The following is a 27,799-nucleotide window of genomic DNA, read 5'->3' as shown; positions in this document are numbered from 1 at the left end:
CCTGCCATTAACTGGGAAAACTACTCGCGTACCAACACCTTTGCCCAACAGTTCTTGGAATTCATAAATTCCAATGCCCTGGATCAACTAATCCATTGTCCCACCAGGGGCTCCAACATCCTAAACCTGGTCATTACCAACATGGGAAATAGATGCTCCACACCTATGGTCACCCCCTCGTTGGTCATGTCAGACCATAAGCTAATCACCTTAACATCCACATCCCACCTGCACCCCCCAGTAAGGAAACCTCCATAAAAAACTTCTCCAAAGCCAACTTCATGCTACTCAAGTCAGAAGTTGCAAACTTCATTACACCCATGCAGATGGGAACTGAAAGTTTGACTACTGAGTCCTACACTAAGGTACTGTACTAGCACATTCACTCATGCATGAATCGTGCCATCCCAAATAGAACCAATATGCTCTCCTCCAAAAAAAGGAAGCCAATCTAGTGGTCCCCTGCCATAAACAAACTTTACAACAAAAGGAAGAAACTGTTGCAGAAAAGAGGAAAATCCCAAGATGCAAAAAACTCCCTTACCAGCCTCAGTAAGAAGCTGAGATCCCTCATAAAATCCTCCAAAGCTAGTTACGAAAATAAAATTGCCAAAGATTCCAAAGACAACCACAAGGCATTCTATAACTACGTCAAGACTCTAAATGGCAATGCTCAGATCTGCTCTGAGCTACAACAGAATGGCATTAAATATACTGATCCCAAGGATATTGCCAATATGCTGGCAGATCGATTCAGTGCCAACTTCACCCCCCCCCCCTTACCCCCTAAATGGCCCATCTCAATACCGGAAGATTGCCAAATACCGGTAATAACGGCCACACAGGTAAAAAATGCACTCTCCAAAGCTAAGACTACAGCATCCATGCGACCAGATAACATCCCAGGCTGTGTACTACATGAACTACAAAATGAACTGGCACCTCACCTAAGTGTCATGTTTAGTCATACCCTCACCTCAGGCTTCGTGCCCACTGAGTGGCGCACAGCTACAGTTATCCCACGCCACAAGGGGGGGATCCACCTTGGATCCCGGGAACTACTACCCCATCAGTCTGACGAGCCTGATCGGCAAGGCCATGGAACGTATTATCATGGAACTTATAAACAAAGACACTGGCAACCTTCAAACACTGGACACCACCCAGTTTGGGTTCGTGAAGGGCCGATCTTGTCTCCTGAACCTGATTGACTTCTTTGAGTCAGTCTCCAGAGCCGTGGACGTGGGTAAGGCAGTCCACACAGCCTATCTGGACCTCGCCGAGGCCTTTGACACCATCCCCCACTCTGGAATCGTAGATAAACTTACTAAGCTGGGCATTAATCCCTACATCACTCGATGGATTGCCAACTGGCTTACTGACAGAACCCACACTGTAAAAGTAGCTGACTCCAAATCCAGCTCCAGACAGGTGACAAGTGGAGTACCTCAGGGTTCAGTCCTGGGACCTCTCTTGTTTGGCATCTACTTCTCTGAAGTACAGGCCAACACTAAGGGACTCTGGCTAACAAAGCTCACAGATGACTGCAAACTGGGAGCCATTATTGAATCCCCAAATAATGTGGATACTCTACAAAAGGGCCTTACAGAAACAGATGCTTGGTGCCAGAGCCATGGGCTCAAGCTCAATGCTAAGAAATGTATCATTATCCCCTTTGGGAAAAAACATGTATCTGTGAATTACCAGATAGGTGGCAGTACACTAAACACCGAAAGTGTGATAAGAGACTTAGGGACACAGGTGGACAGTGGTCTCGCCTTCAATAACTATATTACCACAACAATCAGGAGATTCTTCTATGTGGCACACCTCATCACTAAGGGCTTTTCATCCAGAAAAAAGGAGGTCATTGTCCCACTGTACTCATCCCTCATTAGACCCATTATGGAATACAACACCCCGTTTCATATGTACCTCTTAAGACATCTGCAACAACTGGAAAGGCTGCAGAAATACCTCACTAAAAGAATCACAGGCCTAAAGCAGATGCCATATGCTGACCGCCTTAAAAAACTCCAGCTAAACTCTGTCGCATATCGTCTACTCTGAGGCAGTCTCTGCTTAACATACAAGGCCATGTCAAACCTAGAGCTGTTGGACATGCTACACTTAAAGAAATCCCAATCCCTCAGAGCCACATGCTCCAGGGATCTAAACCTTGTCATCACAATAAACAAAATATGCTGGAGGGATAGGTTCCTGACCCAGAGACTCTGGAAGAGACTGCCCATACATGTCAAGCAGAGCGACTCTTTGGCCCTCTTCAAAAGGAACCTTGATGATTGAATGTGTGAAAGGAAATTCACCCCGGGATCACGTCAGTCGCCCTGCTAGACAGGAGTCCAGGGAAGTAAATAGTGTGGGAAGAAATAGCTAGGGAATTGTTATGGCTATGCTTGTATAGGCTCTAGGGCCAATAGCCTAGTACCAACCTATGAGCCTATTCTTTAACCTGTTCATTTCAAGGACGTACCAAGGACTGCCACTGATGAGTTTTAGATGTTTATAATGTGCTGTATGCTTGCATCCTTAAAAGTTATTAAAAATTATGAGTCATGTACCTCTTTCTTAAGCTTTTCTCTTTTGTTAGTTTGTGTAACTATTACTTGTGCTGTTTTGTTAACATCTGTTAAAAGACGTATTTCTTTAAAATTGTTATGATCCTTCTACTAGGATAAATTTGAGTAAGAGCACCTGAAATACAAAAAGTAATTTTCTCCAAATAAAACTGAAAAAATAATTTTCAATGTGTTTCTGTTTAGCATTCAACATCTGTCACCTGTATCCAGACTGATTTTATTACTGGTTACCATGGAAATGTACAATGTATATAAAGTATGTGAAAAGAGCCCTTCAGAGTGTCTGCAGTATCTGAAGTAAGTATACATCCTGCTAGCTTCTGGATCAGGAACTTGAAGTCGGTTATATATCAGATTTTATGGTAAAAAAAAAAAAAAAAAAAAAAAAAAAAGAGTCATAACTGTATGTCTTTATTTTACATGCTCAAGAACAAGTGTTCCAGCATGTAAATTATAATATTAACCTTTTTGTAGTGCATGGAATGTGGTGATTATGCTCCAGTATTATGAAAATGACAAACCGGTTAAGCACTTGTATAGCACAAGACCCGATCTTCACAATTACGTACCCTTGCTTCACTTGTTAAGATCAAATTTCGAGCTAGGCAGTTAAATATGCCAGTACTGGTCAGCAAACAACAGTGGTGGCAGGATTTGAAGCAGATTTATTTTTGTCTTCCGTCTGTTACAAGTAATTTGTCCATGACTTTACTTAACGTTAAGACATGTTACTTTGTCTTTCTGATACTGCTTGCTAAGTGCTTTATGGCTTTGAAGGCCAGCAAAACATGTATTTTTTGTAACTAATAGTACAGAGAACAGATAAAGTTCTATGCACTACAAAGAATTATGATCGGGCAGTGGTATTTAGTGAAGTGATGATTTGAATGTTTGCAGACTACAGAGTATCATCAGTTGTTATAAATGTATGTATTTAAATTTCATTGGGTAGTGTAGTCAGCCACTGCCTCCCTGTAGTACACAGTTTCTGAGAGGCAAAATAAGATACATGACTCAGAGTGTGATACTTGAGAGCTGTATTTGGCAGTGCTGTTGCTCTTCATAAGGTTTAGAAATCTTTATGCTACTACTGGGTACTGGGCTTTGGTTAAACTGCGTTAACATTTTTAAAACTAGCATAAAGATTACTTCCAGATAATCAGACAACCGTTGGTAACAGGTACACTTAACTACAGACAACTAACATCTCTTTTTTTAAACAAAGTTCTGTTGCAGTCGTTAAACAGTCAGTTGTATTTCCACTTAGTTTCATTGACATTACTGATGGTAAGTTGTGCTTCACAGTATTTAAAGTTGTCAACACAAAGGCATCAAATGCTACCAAAAACAGACAAGAAAGAAAAAAAAAAACAAGATGTGTTTGCTAAGATGCCAAAATTGAAAATTTTGCGATTGAAAAAAGAAAAATATGAGTAATTTCTTCTGTCAAAAATAAATTTTTTCAGAGAAAGAAAGTCAGGTGCTGAATTTCTGTGCAAGAGCAAAGCATTTGCCTTTTCTTTAAGTACCTGCTGTCTCAGATGTAAGTATATTAAGTAGCAAGGGGCATAGGGATACACCTTTGCATGTGGGGGCTTTACCTCCACTTAAAATGCTTAAAGTTCACAGAAATGTTTATTCAGAATTTTATAATCACAGTTTTATGTATTTAAGTTGGAATGCTTGATACTTTGAGAGCCCTACACAAAAAACACATTAGCAGGTACACTAATGTTGATTTTTAGTTACAAATATTGACACTTTAATGGACAGTATTTTTATGGCTACAGTTACTAATTCTTTATTACATGATCATTCAAACTACAAATAGGAAAACATCTAAGTACAATGATCTGTAATATCACAAGATGTTTTAAAAAACATACCTTAGGACTTCTGGTAGATATGAGCCCTTAATATGTTGCCTGATTGAGTGCTTTGTCTGAAATAGTGTGGGTTGTTGGTCTAAGGTTATGGTTCTCAATGGGTTCAGACCATAGGCAAGTCAAACTTTGTCAGTTTAACACAGAGAGTCAAGGCCATGAACTGTGAATGATCTGCTTCCTGTAGTCCAGGATTTGATTCTTTCTGCCTTCATTTGCCTACCGAGGAACTCTAAGTAAGTCACTTAACCTTACAGTACTCTGAAACAATTGGGAGATGGACTAGGCTCTTCAAAGGTCTCCTGGACAGTATGCCAGGTAAATACCTATGAATTAAAAATTGCCCAGTATGAAGTCAAGAATTCACCTTCCCTCCTTATGTGCCAGCAAATGTTTTTTTTTTTTTTTTGTATAGAGCCCCATTAAACAAGCTAAATAAATAATAAAAAAAGATTTTAAGTTGATAAACTTTAATACAGTAAGACTTTTGTGGTTATTTTTTATTTTTTCTGCTTATGTCTACAGAAAAAAAAATCAAAAACAACACTTCTGGTCTCAGTGTATAGCTGCAAGACATATGGAAACTCTTGTTCGTGGTGTTGGTTGGGATTTGCCATGTCAGATGCTCTAAAGAGCAGTGTTGGAGAAAAATGAAAGCCAGCAGTTGCAAGATCAGGTTCTGACTTTAGCTCAGATTGCTTCTGTTATAAGGAGGTTGGAAGCAAAAATACATAAATCAGTACTTGCAGATGAGATGATGAGAACAGAACTCGAAAAAGTGCTCTTTGTACACACAGATGATATCGCCGTTCTGCATAAATGAGGGAAAAGGTTCTGTGAAAATCAGATATGGATCAAAACACTGGAGACAACAGTAACTGTGCTGAAGGTCAGAACCTGTCCAACAAACCTCCATTTTTCAGAGAGAGTGAGTACTGCTCACAACTGATGAGGTAACAACTGATGAAGTGGATGAGTATCCCTGAGCAGGAAATAGTGGTAGGACAAGCACAGGGGATTTCAAAGTTTAATGCTCGATCAAACTGTTGTGCACTTTACCAGATAATTGTACATTTTACCTCCTACTTACTAAAAAAAGAGGTTTATCCATTTTATGGAAGTCAAACCAGATGCTGTAGTTTAATGGGAGGAGGATGTTTTCTGAACAGGATTACTGTGGCCAGATGAGGAGGAGGAAGTAGATTGCCTTTGCCCCCATTATGAGATATTGCAGAATGCAGAAGCTTAAGTTATAATACCTTATTTTTCTTCTTTTTTTCTTTCCAATAGTACAGGAGACTTTCCTTGGCCTAGTAGAAAAAAAAACAGTCCAGAAGTGGTCCAGTGAAGTTGGGTAGCCAATAGGGAGGAAAACTGTCCATTGGAATTACTGAGAGAGCAAATGAGGAGATCAGGAGATAAATAAGGTAGAGCTGTACTACAGGCAAATAGCCGCTCATACAAAAGTGGCATTGAGGGTCATAATTTAAGGTAATAGGTTGGTTATGCCATGTTGATTAAGAAAGATGAAAAAGATAACTAGTGTATTGAGACATATTGCTTACTAATCAAATAATTAAGTGCATTCACTGGCTTACATTTAATTTCTTAGATCAGCATTAATTAACTGTTTTGAAAGGCCCTGCACTTAGGTTTGTGTAAACTGGCTAATTGTAAAGGCAATATTTAAACAGTATAGAAGTAGTGGACTTGGAGAACTAGCTAAGAGTAGTGTTGCCACAACATTTTCTGTTGTTTATTTATACTCATAAGAAAATGATTTTTCTCTTAAGTAAGATAACGATGTATTGCAGAACTTTTTTTTTCTTTAAGTTAAAAATTTCCATAGTGTTGGTAATGTATTTCAAGAAGAAAATCCACTGTAAACTTGTTAGAGGCTTGGAAATATATAGTTTGTCATTCGTTAAAGTCATATTACTGATGCAGTCCAACTTTTAAGTAGTGTTATAATTCTCTCTCTTGTTTTGTTGACAAGAATCTATTAACATTAAATGCTAACATTTTAGATTTTAGCTTTGTATGTGGCTGCTCATTGGGGAATAAAAAGGGCACGAACTGCACATAAGTATTGACCAGGACATTAACAAGGTTGTTACATATGTGGACAGGCATAGCTTTATTTAACTTTTCCTGGCAGCCATTTGTACAATTGTGTGCTTCATTTTCTATAGATATATTTCCCACTGCCCGAGAAGTCATAAATGTGTAAATACACATTCAGACGTATATCACTGTTGCAGCAGTCTATGATATAGGGGTCCAACCTCATGTGACTGGCCAGCTTCACAAAGCATCGGGTGACTTCCATTCACTTCATCTGTCAGGAGCTTGAGCAGAGCTGCATAAAAGGACAGATGAAGAACAAAAAGCTTCAGATCTTTTTTGACACTGAAGAACTCTCCTTTGACAGTTCATATTGAATCATCAGTCGGATAGTGATTCTACAAAACTGGACAGATAAGTCCCTTGCTCGGGAAAGATTTCCATTCATTTTATTTTTATGTGAAAAATTTGTATTTTTCTGATTGGCTTGTGTTCTGCTGGGAAACTAAATGTTGTGTGATTGTCACTGCATCGCTAAGGGAGTTTCTTATGTAAATACTTGTGTGAACTTTTTGTGAGGAAAAGTTTTTATTTTGACTAAGATTTATTCAGTATTTCAGTGCTTGTGTGTTTGAGCCAGGATACTTTGCTTGTGAGGGACTGTCAGTGGCTTGCATAGTTCAAAACCACTTGTTCTGTGCCTTGCACTCTACCCACTTGTTCAGGCTTTGCTACCCGCATTCAACATTTGTATCTTGATATACCTATGAGGCAGCCTCCAGTCTCCATGGTTCTGTCTTCACTGTCAACAAAAAGAAGAAGAATAAAACTGTCAAGGAGTCCTTGGGTGTTAGGCCAGCTCCTATTCTGTCTCAGCCACTGGTAGTTGACTGTGCTGTGGCCACTTGTTGCACAGACCACCTATTGTTTTCTTCCCCAGTCCTCTTAGTGTAGTCATTGCAGCCATCAAAGATATGAGGTGAGCCATGTTTTGTACATCTGTAGGGATGCCCTTGGTGATCAAGATAGAGCCACTTTTGTCATGATCAGGAGAAGGGCTAGGTAAAGGGTCTTCATTTGGTCAGATAGGGTTGTTGAACCTGGTACTAATAAGCTTACTAAGAGTCAGTTATTTTTCAAAAAAAGATTTGTCAAGGAAAGCCTGCTTAATGGGAAAAATTCCCAGTCACCTGTTTCTACTGTACTTCAGGAATTTATTCTCAGTCTCAGCATTCTGATACTAAAAGTATGTCATCAGATTTCCTTCTAGAGGAGATTTCTGCTACTGAAAAAGTTTTTTCAGTTGGAGCAGAATGAAATTCCTGTGGCAAATAAAATGTATTATGATTTGTCACAGTTAGAGATGCCTAAAGTTACAGCTATTCCTCGTTTGCTACCTACTTTAAATGATGTTTTTCCTCATTACCTGATGGTCAGCCTCCTGCTGCCAAGAAGTCTGACAGGTTGTATGAAGGTGCCCCAGACATACATGTGCCTATTTTCTAATTCTAAAGCAGACCCAATGGTTATTTCTGTATCCACATCTATTCTGCTAAACAGGTTACTGCTGTTAACCCCATTCCCTTCGACAAGGATGCAGTAGCAGTGGATAGGTTAGGGAAGAAAATGGGTTCTTCTAGTACTTTAACATTCAGAATTTTAAACTGTCAAGCTCATATGTTAAAGTTTTTATTGTTATCCATTGAAAGCAGGCAAAAGTTAATGGTTAATCTTCCTTTTTCTGAAGTAAAGAATTCGTTAAATGCTTCTGTGACAGATGTTTCTCATGCGACTAAGCATATTTTAAAGTCTGCTTATGGTGTCACTGATTCTTACTCCAGACCTTCTGCTTTTGGATCATGTTTTTTTTAACTCCTTTATTGAATTATCACTTAAAACGTAGATAAACACACATGTATATAAAAGAAAACAAACCATGTTAACACGTTCAGTTACAGAGATTATACATCACATAAATGCTTTTATGCAATTATCATCAGTTCAACATGACATAAATTACTCAATTTCTGCCTTCCCTTAAACCTCACTCCTCCTTCAAAACATTATTCTGCATGTATTGTTCCCAAAATTTCCATTTTTTTCTATATAATTTGCTCCTACTCTTTTCTAAAGATCTCTCACAGTTATCTCTGTTACAATATTCAGTACTTCAAATATAATATTGCTTCACTCTTGTTGGTGTGTCTTTCGGCTTTTCCCGGTTAGGGGTCGCCACAGTGGAACTCCGGTCCGCTAATGATTGGTAGTCGATTTTTACATGCCGAGTTACTAGCCCTGACGCTCAACCTTCAATGAAGGTACGCCCATTCACGCATGTCTCCACGTAGACAACGCTCTAGCTGAGAATTGAACCGGACAGCGTCTTACTGCAAGGCGACAACGCTACTGCTGCTTCACTCTAATTTCTCCAAATCTTTTGGGTTTCTAATACTATGACAGAATCATACTATGACAGAAATGGACTCCATTCCTAAGTCAAAGTACGATTAAAGTTCATGAAATTAGTATTGTTTCAATCTTTGATGTCAGCCAAAATCGCTCTTCACAGCTCTCCCAATGTGCCCAGTCGTGACTCCTCCTGCAGTTCGTATGGGGTTACATGGACTGGTAACATATCTAAATACATAAATTCTTTTTTATAAGACCTGTTGCTCCAACTACTATTGGAACTGTCTGGGTATCTTTCTTCCACATTGCTCTCATTTCTGCCTGCAGATCCTGATATTTTATGACTTTGTGTCTCTCTCATTTCTGCCTGCAGATCCTGATATTTTATGACTTTGTGTCTCTCTGTATACAAGACACTGTAGTCACTGGGTGTAGCAATTTCAATGATCAATGCTACTTTGTCTTCTTTTCTTGGACCACTATATCCGGTTTTATAGCATCTATCTTTTGAACTGTTGGTAATGGGTGATCCCATGTGATATCATTATTTTCTATGATGCTTTGTAGCTCATGTTTCCATTGTTTTTCAGCCACTAAAGTACCATGATGTTTGCACAATCTCCAGTGCAACACTTTTGCCACATTATTATGCCTTTCAGTATACAGTCCTTCTGCCATTAGTGTGTCACATCCAGCAATGAGGTGCGCGACTATTTCCAATTCGGTTTTACAAAACCTACATTTGTCTGTTTCTCCCACATGTTCAATGGACTTTGTAAACCAGTGTGTACGTAGCCCATGGACTGCCAATATTAACCTTTCATCTCTTGGTTTGAATTCGCCTCTCCTTAACCATTCCTGTGTTCATTCCTGATGGGTTCTTCCTGAAGTTTTCTATACTTGCAACTGCATTTATGCTTTTTCCACATTTCTTGCCTTCTTATCTTGTCCTTCACCTTATATTTTTTCTTTTGTTTTTTTGGCACATTCAGTTGCTGCCTGATTTTTATCTACTTCTGGTTTGATTTCCATTCCTGCTTGATGCCAATATGCTTCTGCTAAATTAAGCAGAAAAGTCATCTTAGATTTATTCTCCTCGTGTTTCAAGACTTTCACTACATTTGGGTCTTGTGAGGGCACCAGATATGTATGGAGTCCCACGATTGCAGATCTGTACATGTAATCATTTTCAAGGAGGCCTATCCCTCTTTCGGAATGGGGAATATATAATCTTAGTATACACTGATTTTTATAAATCATTTGGTGAGCATGAAGCATCCTTCTTGTTTTCCTATCTAATCTATCCAACACATTTTGGGGCCAGTCAGTCACTTCAAACCTGTAAGTTAGGACAGGAAGAGCAAATTGGTTTATAGCCTGGATTTTGTTCCTAGATGTCAATGCTGTTTTCAGAATTAATTTAAGTCTTCTAAAGAATTCCTTACTAAATTTTATTTGCATTTGTTCATGTTTCATTGTTGATCCTTCATCAATTTCCAAGTATTTATACACTCCCTTTTGCTGAAATTCTTTTGTATCACATTCTTGTCCCAAACTGATGTTTTCCTGATACTGCAGTTTTCCTGCTTTAAAGGTTGATTTTGCACACTTATCAAGACCAAATCACATTCGTATATCATCTGAAAAAGTTTTGACAGCATGGAGCTCTGCGTTCACTTCCTCATCTGGTGAGCTATGCAGTTTAAATCATCGACAAAGAGAAGATGAGAAATCTAATTTACACTTTGTTGTTTTTTAGGAGCCAAATTGTAGCCATGGCTTAAGTTGTTATATAGATAGCTTAATGGATTAATGGCAAGGCAGAATAGCAATGGTGACAGAATCACCCTGGAATATCCCCCTTTCAATTTTTATCCCTGGAATAATAATCTGTCCGTTATCATAGCTTAATTGCAAAGTGGTCTGCCACTGCTTCATGGTCACTGTAATGCAGTCAATCAGTGTAGGGTGTATCTTATACATTTTTACGCACTCTTTTATCCGTGAGTGTGGGATACTATCAGATGCTTTTTTATAGTCAATCCATACCATACTTAAATTCGCCCCCTTTTTACAGTTCTCCAGTATGACTTTATTTAGCAACAAATGATCCTTTGTTCCATATGACTTTCTTTTATTGCCCTTTTGTTCTACTGCCATATTGAGTTTTCTTCTAAATGACTAAACTCTGTCAGCATTAATTCCCATCTTTAGTTTATATGTTGTCGGAAGGCAAGTTATTGGCATATAATTTTTAGGGTACCTTGCAGGTTCAGTCTTACGAAGGAGCATTGTTTTGCCTGTTGTTAGCCAGGTTGGTGTCTGTTCGGGGTGCGCATATAAATAGTTCTTACTCATGGCAAATCCTTGTGCAAAGATGTTAATACTTTTAACCAAAAATTAGGTACTGCATCTGGGCCTGGGGTTTTCCAATTAGAGGCATAGCTTAACTTTGTCTCAATCTCTCTGGGTGTTACTTCATCCTATTTCATATCCTGCACCTTTAAACTTCTTATTCTTTCTTTTACTTCGTCTATCCACTTAGCATCTTTGTTATGTTCCACAGGATCTTCATAGATGCTTCTCCAAAATGTATCTACTTCCTCTTTTTTTGACAGTCTTTCAGTTCATTTTACCTTATTTCCCATTTCTCTATAAAACTTTTTTGGGTCATCAATAAATTCCTTATTTTGTACTTTTCCTTTATATTTGTCTTTGTATCTTCTAAGTTTTTCTGCTTACGCTGAAATTTTTATTTTGTTATTTGCGATAGCACGTGATAAAGCCTGGTCTGTTCTAATACTTTGCATTGCTTTAATCACATCTATCGTTCTCAGTATTTTTGTTGATCTATTCTCTCTTCTATAGTCTTCTAAGGGTGACATTTCTTGTCTTAATTGCTTTATAGTTTTCTCTATTCGATACTTCCGTGATGGTATTCAGTTTCTCTCCTTCCTTTCCCTCACTACCCTGTGTTCTTGTGGTAGAACTTTATCAGTTATTAATTTAGCAGCACAGTAATATATCCTGCTTACTTCTTTTATATCACATGGATCTCCATGGACAGTTCTAATTACTGCATTCATTTGTTTTATCAGACTTATGACTTTTTGGGTTTTATTGACCTTCTGCACTCTATTCCCCTCATTGACCTTAATATATCTATCCATGTCTATTCAATAAAGCAACGCTTTACTTAACTCATTTCTTCCAGACTGAGGGCATATCCCTTGTTTTCCATTTCCTGTAGGCATTCTATAGAAAGTTCTATAGCATTTTCCTGTAGCACCTTCTCGTCAATTTCATCCTGTGCCATCTGTTGCTCTGTCGTATGGGAACTCATTGGCCTATCACTCCTCAAAATTGACTGCATCAGAGTTTCCTGTTCCTTTCCTTGCTTCAAGTGAATGTTTATACTGATTTCCTGTGGAAGGCTCCAAATTATCTTGATATGGCACCTGACCAATTGCTTCCTGTTCCACTGTTTTCCCCTTAATTTGGAAATCCATTGCTCTATCCTGTTGTGGTGCTTTCTGCGTTCGATTTTCTACACTGAATCCTTCACTTTGCAGGTTCTCCATAACCTCAGTTTCTATTTCTTTAACTTTTCTATTACTGATCTCCTTTTCCTCTGTCTTATTTTATGTATTGACCAGATTTCTTTGCCTGTATTTCTCTTCAAACATCTTTGGTGCTGCTCTTTTTGTATTGGTTAGTTTTGCTTTCTCTTTTGCATAAATATTACACAATATTAAATCTCTTTTTTCCCATGTCCATATTTCCCCTTCAGATGTTTCCTTATCTTCCTGTTTCTCTTTTGGGGACCCACTCCATCATGCTGTGATATAACCTGTATCAGTCCTTCTACACCAAATCCTTCACTTCGCAGGCACTCCATAACTTCAGCTTCTATTTCCTTAAGTTCTACTTTACTAATTTTATTTTATTTATTTTACATTTGTTGACCGGGCTAGTCCAACTGGATATATGTCCGTTTTCAGTAGAGGCCCGGGGAGAAAAGCTCCATCAGTTGTACACTTTTACAAAAAGGCATAAATGGTTACATAAGAAAGATAAGAAATAAAAACAATAATATAATCAGATAACAAAATGCATTGGCATAAAAGTTCACATGACATCATAGCAGGTAACCAGATAATATAAAAAATAAAGTTTTTTTTTTTTTTTTTTTAAGGGTAATGGAAGAGAGAAGAGTTGGCATTAGTCAGGATTAGTGCAGGAGCAAAGCCAGTGTTTACTGAGATAAATCTTTAGTTGAAATTTGAAAAGTTGGAAAGAGGTTAAAGAAGTGATATCAGAGGGTAGTTTATTCCATGTTTTTCCAACAGAGTTGGAGAATAAACTGACGCCTGCATTATTGTTAGGTTTGGTAATATTAATCAGAAGTTTATTTGAGGAACGTAGTTGTTGCAGGTTGTTGTATGGAGAAATAAGGCTAGTAAGTGTTGGTGTGTTGGTTGGCTGATATAGAATCTTATAAGCAATTAAGATCTGTTGAAGTACAAGTTGGTTAGGAAGTTCAATCCAGCCTAGTTCTTTTAGGTTCAAGCAGTGATGCGTTCTAAAAGGAGATCCAATAGCGAATCGAGCTATGTTATGATAGGATGTTTCTAGTTTCTTCATGTTGTTTTTGGAAAGATTAGTGTAAATGGGGGAAGCATTTTTCGTTCCATTTTTGTGATTTTTTTTTATTGTAAAATTTTGTATATCCAGATGCCTTTGCCAGTATTTCTCTTTAAATATCTTTGGGGCTGCCTGCTTTATATTGATTAATTTGGCTTTCTTCTTTGCATAAATATTGCACAGTATCAAATCTCTATTTTTTTCCCATGTCCATATTTCCTTTTTATATTGTTCAAATATCTGTAGGTTTTGCTGTTTATATTTTCGCACTCCCTCAGATGCTCCTTTTTCCAAACAGATCAGAATTTTCATTTGAAGCTTCTGACAGTTTTTCTTGCGGAAGTATTTTTCTTTTCTCTAATTTCTCTCTTAATCGTTTTGTATATCTTGTGTCTGGAAATTCTGGGCTTTTTGCATAATAGTAACAATACATAATTTATTTCTTATCCTCAATAGTCCACTTTATCATCTTTACAGCTCTTCTTTGGCCTATCAGTTTTTGTGATTTTTGTGGATTGCTACCTCCTTCTACAACGGGGGGGATCCTCCCCTGGGCCTGACCTGGCTCCATTGTAGGAATGTTTCTGTATTTTGAGGATTCTACACTGTCATTTTTTACAGTCCTGGCACAAGTGCGCCTACCAGGAATGGGCACTTTTTTATCCTGGGTCTAGTGCACCCATCTCTCTCTTAATTTTTGACCTGCTTCTGTCCATGATATAGGCTATATAAATACAGTCTATATATCAGTGTCGCCTTGGTGAGATTTTGTGAAAACAGGGTCCACCTCGTGAAGGTACTCACCATGACTTGAGGATGAATTCAATTTCAGCACTACTCCTGTCCTTTGCTTGCTGACTTTTCATCTCTCCACTCGGAACCCTCTAATATTCATTATGGCTGTTGTAATTCTCCTTAAGGATCTGCATTCAAAATCCCACTCTCCTTATTTCTTGCCCCCCCCCCCCCGTTTCATCATCATCCCTTTCCACATTGATTTATAGCTTTCTGCTTGTGTTATGTGCACAAGCTTAACTGTGTAGCTCTAAAATGTTCCTTCAGATCTTGTAATCCTAAACCATCTTATTCTGTTGGAATGATCATCTTATTTTACTTGACCCTTGCCATCTTCCCCTAAAAGATAAATTCCTTCAATTCTTTATTAATTACCGTACACAACTTCTGCTCTGGTTGATAAAAATATGCCTGATCTATATAAAATTAAAGGGATTAAAAACATTTTCACTGCTTGCATTTTGCTATTCATATCCATAACACAAGAGCTTCCAGTGTCTCAGTTTTGCATTATCCTTTGTTTAGCTGCTTCCCACATATCCTTAGCTGCCATAACAGAATCCTTTTTAATCCATACTACTCCTAAATACTTAATTTTATTGTGTCTCCATAAATATGGGTACTGCTGACCAATTCACGTGTGGGTACTTTACAGTGACAGCCTTTGTTTTATCTTCATTAATTTTATATCCTGAAAAGGCTTGAATCTGTCTCATTGCCCTACTCATAAAATCCCAGGGTACTCTGTTGAATGCTTTCTCTACATCAAGACCCATCAACAGCAGTAGTATTTTCTTAATTCTGCTTCCCTCTGGATCATCATTGTTCTGTTAATGTTTTCATATATTTGCCTCCATTCCACAAAATGGTGTTGGTTCATATCTATCAGTTTGGCATCAACTTTGCCATTCTTTTAGCTATTATAAGCATAAACACTTTATAATCATGGTTTAAAATTGAAATGGGCCTATAGGTCTTTACCATCTTTAGGTATTACAGCCACCGCAGCTTTTTTTCCGGGATGTTGGTGCTTCCCCTCCTTTCTCCTTTTAAATTACTTGTGACATCACACTCTGGGACAGTAATCAAGGAGCCTGAATCTTCACAACAGACACTGGAGAGGGACTTTCACTTGGAATACAAATTAATACACTCAGTATTTCCAGATGCAGACCTCTCTGCATCAAGCACTATTTCCCTTAAGAACACAAAGGGAACATGTTCGGTCTGGGGGCTGGTTCCTCTCTTTCTCTCTTCAGACTCCCAGTAAGACTCCCAATGGCACAACTTTAGAGTTGAGTCCTTAGTCGGGGTTCCAAGACAAGTCCTCTAGCACCATCTCTGTGAAACCAGTGCTTTGTGTCCCTGTTCTAAGCAGCTGACACATAAACCTGGGAAAGGCTGACGTAGATTCAGATGCTGTGCCCCCTTCTGCCCAGAATTTAAGGTAGTTATAGCAAAAACAACCACAGAGGTTCCAAACACGGCACATACGATCTTTGCATTGTTTTGTTGATTCTTTTATTCTAAAAAGTACAAACAGGTAAACGCTTTCACGGATAACAAATTCCACTTCATCAGACCATGTTAAACAGTGTAACAGATGACTATTTAAATGTTACAGCAGCCAATCAAGTACAAGTCTAAAAGGAAGGGAAAGGTCAGTATATTTAAATTACATCCTGAATGCAAAATAGACTTGCTTAGTGCTGACAATTGAAAACAGCTCACATCCACAATGTTAAACACTATCAAGCTATTACAGCCTTAAAAACAGAAATACATATACATACATAAAAACAGATTATTATACAATTGAGTAGCAGCATGTATTAGAGCAGCAACTAATAATAAAATGTCTAAAAAAGCCTGCTGTTTCTTTACTATGTCAGCATGGACAATAATGAAAAACAAAGCAGTCGATCTATTGAAATTCTCAAGACAGAAGTAGTTAAACTGGTGTGGCTATTATGTAGTACTAATAAAACTACCTGATACTGAATGTATAGTTAGCAAAAATAAGGATAGAATGGTGTGTAAACTGTGTGACATGCATATGCTACCAAATGCATAATTGAGAGCTGTAAATATAGTCATGGAACATCATGATAAACAATTGATTTTATCATATTAACAGCAAGGGCTAATGATGTTTCAGAGCTCTTGCTTTAAGGAAAGGTTTTATTGATACCCTGCTGTTCAAATCCGGGGGTTTGTCAGCTTGTAGCTGAATAATCCATTTCTGTTCTATGGATTCAGTTTTGTTTGATAGGCCACCACCTCGAATATTGGCATGCACTAACTCTAAGGCAAAGAACTTGAACTTATGACTGGGGCCTGTCTCATTAACATGCATAGCTAAAGCACTGGATACTTTCACATTTCTAATGTCTCTCAAATGTTCAAGGATCCTATCCTTGAAAGCCTTGTTTGTCTTACCTACATAGTAGGAAAAACAAGTGATGCAGAAACAGAAGTATGCCAGATTCTTGGTCTGATAATCCGCATAGAAACTAGTGTCAATATTAAAACCAAGTTGGGGGTGAAGGAAATGATCCCAGCGTGTATGCATACACAGGCCATATACCTTCTACAGGTGTAGGTACCCTTTCTGTCAGATTGGGCATAGCTAGGAGGATTCAGTGGTCTATAACAAAGTTGATTTTTGAGAGATTTGTTGTTCCTAAATGTAAAATCAGGTTTATTTCCAATCACTCCTTGTAGTTCAGGTATATTTAGAAGAATATCCCAGTTGGCACTGATAGTATCACATACCATGCTGATGTTGCTAGCATAGGTCAAAGGCATCCTAAGCTTATTGCCAACATTCATAGGGGTTCAACTCTGATCAACAATTTGTTCAGGAGTCTGTGCAGAGGTAGAGATATGATTAGTACTAAAATATGGTCTACATCTGCTTTCCCGCTCATTCCAGGCTTCAAGTGTTTGTGTTTCAATGACTTCTCTCCTGTATCCTCTGTTTATAAATTCTTCCTTGAGTAGGATGAGTGCCTTTTTTAACTGTGCATCCTTATTATGTAGACGCATGATACGGAAAATTTGCCCCCGAAGCACATTTAGTTTGGTATGATTGGGATGCATGTTATTATTGTGTAGAACGTTATTTCTTCTGACACTTTTCCTATAAACGCTCGTGGACATAGAATATAGGGCATCCCTACTGATCTGTACATCTAAAAACTCTACAAGAGTAGAGGAATATTTATAAGTAAATTTCAAAAAAGTGTTCACTCCATTTATATACTGAAAGAACTCCAGCAAGGATTCTTCAGGGCCATGCCACAGCAAAAAAATATCGTCCACAAAGTGCGTGTACCATCTAATCAATGTGCCAAATCTGCCATTGGATAGAATGTACTGATTTTCCCAATTAACCAATGTTAGGTTGGCGTAGCTATTTGCACAAGCTGTGCCCATAGCCACACCAACTTTTTGCAAATAGAAAAAGTCATTGAAAACAAAAACATTGTTCTCCAAAATAATTTCTAAGAGGGTACAGAGAAGATGAACTTTATCAGCGGATGTATTATGTGTGAGTAGTACATGTCTAACAGTCTCTATCCCTCAATCATTTGGTATGACGGTAAAAAGAGAGGCGATATCTAAGGTAACAAAGAAGCACAGTCCTGCAATAACATCAGCATAATTGCTAAGCTGAGACAAAAAATCTTTCATATCTCGTAATACGGTCTTGCATTTGTCTAAAACCACTTGTAAATTCTTTTCTACAAAAATCGACAAAGGTTCAGTAATCCAGCCTCTACTGGATACTATAGGTCTTATTGGTGGTTTTGATAGACTTTTATGTATTTTAGGGAGGGCATATAATAATAATCCGCGGTGGCGGTGCTGCGGTAGCGTTGTCGCCTCACAGTAAGACGTTGACTGGTTTGACTCTCAGAGCATCTTCTGCGTGGAGACATGCGTGAATGGGCGTACCTTCGTTGAAGGTTGTGCGTTAGGGCTGGCAACTCAGCACGTAAAAATCAACTGCCAATCATTAGCGGACCGAAGTTCCGCTGTGGCGACCCCTAACCGGGAAAAGCCAAAAGACACAGCAGCAGCAGCAGGGAGGCCATATAATATGGGAATAGTGGGATTTTCTACCTTAAAATAGTCAAACAATGGTCCTGAGATTAAACCAGTCAATAAAAGGTCAAAGATCAATAATTCCACTTTTTCATTGATTCCTTTCAGTACCACTGCTGACAAAGAAATGTATGTGTCAGTCTCTCCCAGTAATTCCATCATAGCAGATGGATACATATCCTTATCAAACAGAACTATGCCTTCCCCTTTGTCGGCTGGTCTTAACTCAATGCTCTTCATAGTTTTTAACTCAAATAGGGCCTGCCTTTCAAGATATGTCATATTGAAAAAACAATCATTCTGTTTACCAATAAATTTCTGTTTTAACTGCTTTTCACATATGTCTATGAACAACTCTACAGTAGGATTAGTGGGAGGTACAAACGTGCTTGGTTTTTTAAAAATATTTTCATTCCCTGTACTGTTTTTAAATATAGTTTTAAGGGTAAGGGTTCTACTAAACATCTTAAGGTCACATAAAACATCAGTCAAGACAGCTCTTTGAGCTGGAACAAATGTTAGCCCTTTGTTTAAAACAGAGATCTGTGTTCTAATCAGCTCAGCAGATGAAATGGTAATCACAACACCTGCTTCATTCTCTTTCCATTTCTCGATACATCTTCTTCACTCTGGAGGTGCCGAATCCTGGGATTCGTGTACCGATTCCTGGATCTGCCTCGTATCGGTAGCGGATCCTTCAATAAAAAAGGTGCTTCAGCTGTATTCGATACAGCCGAAACTCTCATATTCCTCAGAGAATTGTTCTGAGGTCTAAGTGCCTGTTTCTGTCTAACAGAAGCATCATTATTTGTAGGGGCAGTTACAATAGTATCTGTATTATTCACTACATTAATTGTAGTACTGCTATTAGTACTCGGTTCAGACATCAAACTTTATACACTCCCTGTAACAGTGGGACTGTGAGATGGCTGTTGTGAGAGCGCAGGTCCTGAGACAATTGTACGGGCAGTCTCAGGCATCCGCCCACTTCCTATGACATGTTGTGAAGATGAATGATTTGCTGGTCTCTCTCTGGACCAAGAGAAAACTTTGCTGTTTGCAAAGTCGGATTTATCCCTTTGAATCTTCTTGGTTTTGACATTTGCAAGTCTCTTGTCATATACAGAGATATTCTCAGAAAGAACATCCAGCTTATCGCCAATAATTTCCACAGAATATGTATCAAAGATGTTATTCTGCATTGCTTCTATCTGCTTATGTAGCTCCACCTCTTCAGGCCTGAAAAAGTCTATCTGCAGCTTCATATATCTTGTGCTGCATTCTAAATTAAGCAGTTGCCAGCGCCTTAAAGGTTCAGGGTAGGTTGTGCCATAGGAAGGCATTGTTAAAACCCTGAGCCCTCTTGGTGCTATTTGTAGATTTAGTGAAGCTTCCAGATGAAAGCGTTGTCACTGCAAATGCTTGTATTTGTACATGGCATTCTCCAAAGAGCGATAGTCTCTAATAAATGTCTTTGACCTATTCAGGTCTGGGATAGCACTCGTAGATGGTATAGTCACTGTTCCATTCAACAGTGGATTGTTTTGTTCTTGCAAAAGTGCATTAAAATGATTAAAAACAGATCTGTTAGACACAGCACTTTTAGAAAAAGAAGCAGTATCTTCCAGTCCAATGCTGCCTTCTGCCATGCTCAAAACAAGGAAAGAAACAAACTAGAATATGGGATATAACAGAGACCTCATTTCCGATAAAGGAACCACAAAGGAAAAAGATAGTAGCAGCAAACCCAACCACAGAGGTTCCAAACACGGTAAATACGATCTTTGCTTTGTTTTGTTGATTCTTTTATTCTAAAAAAGTACAAACAGGTAAGCGCTTTCACGGATAACAAATTCCGCTTCATCAGACCACGTTAAACACAGTGTAACAGATGACTATTTAAATGTTACAGCAGCCAGTCTGTTAGCCAGACTGGTCTGAAGAAGCCTATCCAGGTGAAAGCGCTTACTACGTCCTCTGTTTGTGTCACAATAAATCTGAATTTTAAGTTCATGAAGCAGCGTTTTTTTCTGCCATGTTTCCTGCATTTTGGTTAGTGCTGTGTCTACTGCCTGCATCGCTACTGTGCCTTTTATGTTAATTTATCTGTTACACTGTGTTTAACATGGTATGATGAAGCGGAATTTGTTATCTGTGAAAGGGCTTACCTGTTTGTACTTTTTAGAATAAAAGAAACAACAAAACAAAGCAAAGATCGTATTTGCCGTGTTTGGAACCTCTGTGGTTGTTTTTGCTGCTACTATCTTTTTCCTTTGTGTTTCCTACATCAGAAACAAGGTTTCTGTTATATCCCATTTAAGGTAGTTATCACTGCCACCAGAACCCCTGCTAGCTACTTTAAGGCTGTTACAAGGGTACCTATTTATACTGTGTAGAGTTAATACTAATACAAATAGTAATGTTGGCCCAACAGCAAGGCTTTCAGGAGTGGCCAGAGTTATCACCAAATAAATATATGCAAATACTGTCAAAGCTTAAATATTTTTCTAAAAGGACCAGCTACAATGAGAAGTTTAAACATATATAATAATAAATAATAGAAGAGCAAGAATATACTAAATATCTGTTTACAGTAAACACCAGAGTTTCAGTCACAGTAAATACTAAAAATAACGCAGATGGAATGTTTCACACAGATGCAGAAAAACAGTATTTAGCTAATCTCGCTATCTATTCCTGATTGACTAAAATAATTACTGTTCCCCAGTTATGTTACTTACTACCGCAAGGCAAGATGATGTGGGTGAGGGTCTTTCTAGTCAGGTTTCCAAGAACAGACTACCCCTGAGACTTCATTTTCCTCTAATATTAAAACATTATTTCTGTACAGAATGACATCACATACATGTGGTGATCTAACTCTGTTTCCCGCACTATCCCCATCACTAGAAGCTGCCAGGGTTTTAGCATCTGCATGTCAATAATACACATACACAAGAGCATTGCTCAGATTGGCTGCTGCTCCTGGAAGTCATAAAACCTTTTGAACACTTTTACTCCTCTTACAGAGCTATTGAGCCAGGCTTCCTACAGTCATTGTATCTCTGGCTTCATTCAAAACTGTGAGATAACATCTTTATGGCTTAACCCATAAAGTAATTTAATTTCAAGAATCTTTTTCAAAGTCAGGTGGATTACTCTCTTCTCTTCCAGTATATGCTGTTACAATGTATACATTTAAACAGTTACAGTAGTGCATGTACATTCTTTTCTGTCCAGCAGGAAACCCTGTTGATACATTTTAACAGAAGTAACTTTACAAATACATTTTTAAACACAAACATTTTACAAATCAGTTTGATACACAAATGACATATAATTCTTTACAAAATTCCAGCTAGCTATGCTGGCATATGTTACATATCCACTGCCCACTTCTCCTGATATAGCTGTCAGTACCTCCTATTGTCACAATACTGTTAAACAAAATCTTCTAGATCTTTATCATTTTCTTCCCTCCTAGTTTCCAGACGTCCGCTGGAATGCCATCTGTTGCTGGAGACTTTTCTGCAGATTGATTATTCATCACGTTTTTATCTCATCTCCTATCTTTACTGTTAATTGTAGAGCCTCACTTACCTTTAATATTGACATACTTAAGTCTTCCATAAATATTTCCATTTGCACTCTTTCTTGGTTTCCACATTTCTCTGATTTATACAAATTTTCATAAAATTTCTGAAATATATCTAATACCTCTACAGGATCTCTGGTTATTTTTCTTGTTATTGGCTCCCTAAGTGTGGCAGCAACTCTTTCTACTTTCTGTTGTCATTGTGCTAATTTTTTTGTGCTCTGGAGTTATAAGGACAGGGTTTCTTTGAGAACAAATCTTACCTTTATGCCTAAAGTGGTCTCAGAGTTTACTTTCTAGTCAAACTGTTAATCTCCCAGTCTTTTTTTCCTGTTCTAAGAACAAGGGAGAAATAATTCCTCACGCTCCTGATATCCACAGGCAGCTCAGATATTACCTAGGCAAAACTCAGACCTTCAGGAAAGCTGATCAGTAGTTTGTCGTCTAGGAAGTTAAGAAAAAAGGACAACTGGTGTCAAAACAGACCATTTCCAGGTGGCTGTCTCATGCTAATGCTTTTTGTTATACTCACCACAGTTAGCCCTTCCAGGCAGAGTTATATCTAATTCCACAAGAGCTGTAGCTTGTTCTGTGGCTTTCTTGAAAGGGGGGAATAAGAAAAGTATTCTATAAGCAGCAACATGGTCTTCTGAGCACACTTTTACAAAGTACTACAAGCAGTATTCCTTTTCCAGGTTCAGGAAAGGATTTGCTAAGACAGTTTTCAGAGGTCTTTATTGGCCTCCTCCCTTTGTCTTTCCTGCTCAAAGCTAAGGTAACCTACCCTTTAGGGTACTGACACTGCGATCTATATCTAAACATAGTGTAGTTATGCAAACTTACCATAACAGTAGATATTCCAATAGATCACTCTCACAGTAGCCTCCCCTCCTTCCAGCCTCCTATTTCTTATTTATGTTCTTTTGATGTTGCCAGAGTATGGACGTATTTTGTATATAACTATAGTTAAGTTTGTTTACTAGCATTGTTCATCAAGGCCTTTGCCATCCTTCTGGCAAAAAATGCTGCTAATCTTCTTACACTCTAACTGTCCTATTACAGAGCTCTGCTCAAGCTCCTGACAGTTGGAGCATGTGGAAGGTGTCCAAAGCTTTTGAAACTGGCCAGTCACATGGGGCAGGACCCATGTAGCTTAAGCTACTGCAACAGTGATGTATTAGAACATCTATTGATACGGTAGGTTTACCTAAACAACTGTACTTCCTTTTTTCATGTTTTGCTGTTTTTAGGCTAACCAGAATTAGTGTTGATTGTTTGTATTTCGATCATCCAACAAATTATAATACCTGCAACACCTGTTGTAGGGCAAAAAAGAAAGACAAAAAAGGAAAAAAAATGAGAAAAATGCATCAAGCAGTATCATTATTTATCCTAAGTGGATTTTATAAGTCTGATGAAATATAAAGATACTGTTTTGGAGCATCATCATTGGCTTGATGAGCCCCATACAATGATCTTTCATGATAGCATTCTTTAAAACAAAATGGAGTCCATATTTTGTGTTTGTAGGAACCCATTTGTTGCAGCAGGTGCATAATAAATTAATAAAGCTGTGTTTTAGATGTGGATATTTCTCATAATTTTATGGGGTAAAAATCAGAATAAGAGTTTTAGCTTTAATGCTGGATCATAAAGCAGATAAGCAAGAAGGGTATGTGATGAATACGTGTTACTGAGTTGGTCATTTAGTGACATTGGTCAGTATATATTTCCTGCCTGGGATTACCGTTTTTGGATTAAGGAGGATTATAGGCATTGTACTGGCTTTCCTTAAAGGCATACTGTTTATATTGGGATACGCAAAGAATGAAAGGTAGGAAGGCCCCGTTCCTTATCGTAAGATATCCAAAATAGGCAATTTTTTTTTGTATTTTATTTGACCGTTGTTAATTTGAGTTGATATACTGGTCCAAGACCCTTTTAAGGTGCTTCCCAGGCCAAATAGGATTACGAGGGGAAACAAGACATTTGAATAGATTCATGTAACTTAAATAACTATGTACAATGAAGAAATTCATATAGCATTACAACAGAGCTAAACAGTTTTTGAGACATCGGGAGCATAGTAGAAACCATCTCTAATATATTAATAAGATATTAAAAACACTTTTGCTGATCAAGTTCCAAGTTCAGAACTGTATTAGTAAGAGTACGTACACATAGCATTCACAGAGTATATCAGTTCTAGGCAAACAGACTAAATTTTAGATAAGGGTGAGGAGAACTGCTTAGTAAGATTCTACTGGGAAGGCAAAAGTTCTTCAACTATTGTCAAACCATGAGCTGATAGGATGTGGGTTAGTGAAGTCAGCTATTGTCAAACCATGAGCTGATAGATGTGAAATTGGTAGTAAAGTAGCATTATGCAAATCTGCATACTATTTTCCAATTTATGGCAGCCTGTTTTAGAACTGACAATATATTTGTAACACTATTGCACCTCCATATGATCTCCGAATTATATACTTGCCCAGTAATTATATCAGGTTATGCTTAACAATTTTTACACTTTACTGATGAAAAGGAACACTTAGCTGGGATGTGGTGATTCAGTCCATCTTGCTAAAGATGCAGGAGTTTAAGAATTGGCTGGATAGTCAATAGGCATATTGGGCACCATTTTTGACTGCCTATAAGGGAGTAATTTGACAGCTGGTATTTGTGTAAGAAAAGAATAGCAGACATGATCCAGCACTTTCCAGAAACAGCCTGGAATGAAAAAGGGTAGGATAAATCTAAGGATGGATGGCTCAAAGTTCGCAAGATGATCCTAAGTGCTATTGCAAGGGACTGGAGCAGGTAACCAATGAAGCAGTGATGAAAATGTGTTTTATGTTCTATAGGAAGAAAAAAATAATTCAGGATGTCCAGTCTTAACCTATGATATTTTGAAAACATCCCAGCCTGTCAGTGTACAGTAGCCTTCTGGTTTTATAAATGAATGGGAAAAAGTTGGCTATCAAATTAAAAGACGTTTGGAATTATCCCAGGGGGTTTGAAAACATTTCAGCAGTTTTTTTCTGAAGTTGTATAGCCCTGCTCTTTATATGGGTCATACAAGTTTACCTTTGATACTTAGCTCTGAAAAGTAAAATTAGGGATGGACTTTCCAGATTCATTACAAAGGATAAATGGCCCCGTGAGAGAGATGTAGAAGAGGGGCTATTTTGTTTTCAGGCTATCTCTATACCTTGATGGCCTCTGTAAAGAATTCTGTACCTTAAAGAGGGAGTGGATTCTAGATAAGCTTTACTGTTTATCTCTTCTATTCTCTAGATAAGTTTTATAGGTTACCTGTTATATACTGAAAAGTTAGAAAGAAGTTGTAAGTTGTTATAACAATAATACACAAGGAGAAGAAGGACTCTTGTAATGGTATTGTATAGACCTGTTGCAGTAACTAATTTTAATTACAAGTGTTTCCTGAGTATTTTAGCAAATAAGTTAAAACTAATTATGCCTAATGTACTACATCCAGATCACTCTGGATTTATAGGTGGAAGGCACACAGCAAATGAGTTTTTACTGGAGCATTTTGTCAGCACAAAATTCCTTTGGTGATAGTCCCACTTGATGCAGAGAAGGTCCTGACCATGGTAGCTGGATATATTCATTCTGGTTGCTGGTGGAGTTCAGATGCCTGTGTTTCTTAGTTCAACTGTTATCAAATATTTATAATGGGTGAGGGCTGGAATAAAGGTGAATGATAATTTTCCATTCGTATTTGATCTTCTTAGTGGTAATGAACAGGAGTGTCTGGTTTTCTCCATTGACTTCAATGTGCAGCCCTTGGCACAGGCAGCACCAGAATCTGAACTAAAAGGATACATGTGATTGTCTTGAGATCAAATTATTTTCTTTTGCTGACAGCATATTAATTTATTTAGCTGACCAAAAATACCTACCTGTTGAGTTTCCTAGAAGAGTTTGAAAAAATCTCTGGATACAACATAAATATAGATAAGGAACAGTTTATATGAATAAATGATGACCCACAGGATGATTAATGCAATGTTTTTAGATGGATGAGATCAAAACTACGTCAGATGTTTGAGCATAACAATATCAGCTTTGTGTGGTCTGCATTGCTCCGAGTATCACTCATCTCTGCGTTTAATTTTGATTTGAAGCTCTTTATTTAAGGTTTGATCACTTCTGTTTTGTATCTTATTCTAGTATTACATTTGTTTTGTTTTAACTTTTCTGTTCTGTTGGAGTTTTAAGAGTGCCCACCCACCTGCCCAGTCCTTGTTCTTAAATTTGGTGGCTTTTGAGTTGGCTGCCCCTACTATAAATCTCATTTTGGACACTCCTCCCAGTCCCATCTCATCAGCTTATTCTACTGAGTAGAGAGAGATCATTGGGGAAGGCCCACCCATTTACGTTTCTCAACCTTAAATTAGTGTTTCATCCCTTCCCACTTAACCTAAAAAATTGCACTTTATTCATCTGCTTTTACTGTATTTGTATTTCTTCCTACTTTACTACGTTATTTTGCTTTTGCTGCCTGTTCTTAAAAGTACTCAATTGCATTTATTCTGCTGCATTTATTACTATTTATTACTGCTTGTTAGTAGCATGATTAAATTGTAACTGTTATTCTAAGCCTTTTGGTTTAAGCACTTGGGCTTCAGGCCAGTTGTTTTACATTACGACGGTTTGTGGTCTGCACTCTTGTGGCAGGACAGGTAGATTAAATTAGTTGGGAGTTGCTGGTTGAAGGCTTAGTGTCTGTTATTCTAAAAGTGTCTTAGTTCTGGTTTAAGCACTTGGGCTTCAGGCCAGTTATTTTACATTAAGAAGGTTTGTGGTCTGCACTCTTGTGGGAGGGGAGGGTAGATTCTGCCTTTCTGAACTGGAAATTGCTGGTTAAAGGCTTATTGTACAGACTAAAAAAACAGTGTGGTATTCTTGTAGGCAGAAAAAACAAATTGCACTAAAAGTAACAAGTTTAATGGTAAGTGCTTTCACTGTTAACAACAGCTTCATCAGACATCTCCATCAAAGAAAGCTATCCATTTATATTCAAAATAACCAATCAACATCAAAAGTCAATCAACTAATTAAAACATAAAACTCATTCTTAATGTGCCAGTACAAAAACACATTTCAACCATAATTTCAATGTATAAATACATATATAAAACATATATACATATAAAAAACACATACAGAAAAAACCTCAAGAACTTTAATGTTTCAAGGGTTTCTGTTTTAAAAAAGGTTTTAATTAAACCATACCATTAATACCAGAGGGGTGATCTGCCCTAAAGTACAGAATTCATTTCTGTTCACGGGCCTCTGTCTTATTCTTAATGTCGCCTCCCATTACACTTTCAACAACAGTCTCTAGTACAAAAAAACTTAAAAAGATGTTGATCACTGTTAGACCACGCATGCTTAGCCAGAGCATTTGTTTCTTTGTTGTTCCTGATGTCTCTTAAATGCTGAAGCACCCATTCTCTAAAGGAACGGTTAGTCTTCCCAATATAGTATGCGCCACTGCATGTACAAAAGGCATAGTACACTATGTTCTTAGTAGTGCAATCAGCATAAAATGAAAAGTCTACAACACACCTCTGTGTAGGATGTACAAAACTACTACAACATACACATATTTGCACATACTGCATTTCCTACAAGGAAGCGTCCCTTTCCTTTGGGAAGCTACCATATGT

General features: G+C 37.8%; 1 protein-coding gene across 3 annotated transcripts in view; it reads left to right on the top strand.

Annotated features, from left to right (window-relative positions):
• Positions 1-27,799, top strand: part of ERMARD (ER membrane associated RNA degradation) — a 1,319,361-nt gene that overhangs the window by 1,145,012 nt on the left and 146,550 nt on the right. For all 3 annotated transcript variants that reach the window (XM_044067775.1, XM_044067770.1, XM_044067782.1), the window contains one exon: positions 2,784-2,897. In XM_044067775.1, the coding sequence (XP_043923710.1) occupies positions 2,784-2,897 (114 nt within the window). The remainder of the gene's footprint in view (positions 1-2,783; positions 2,898-27,799) is intronic.

This window comes from Protopterus annectens, chromosome 1.part0, assembly GCF_019279795.1.
Source record: "Protopterus annectens isolate FY-2018-M chromosome 1.part0, PAN1.0, whole genome shotgun sequence".
Lineage (NCBI taxonomy): Eukaryota > Metazoa > Chordata > Ceratodontiformes > Protopteridae > Protopterus > Protopterus annectens.
Note: the sequence above shows the minus strand (reverse complement) of the source record. Positions and strands in the feature narration are given on the sequence as shown.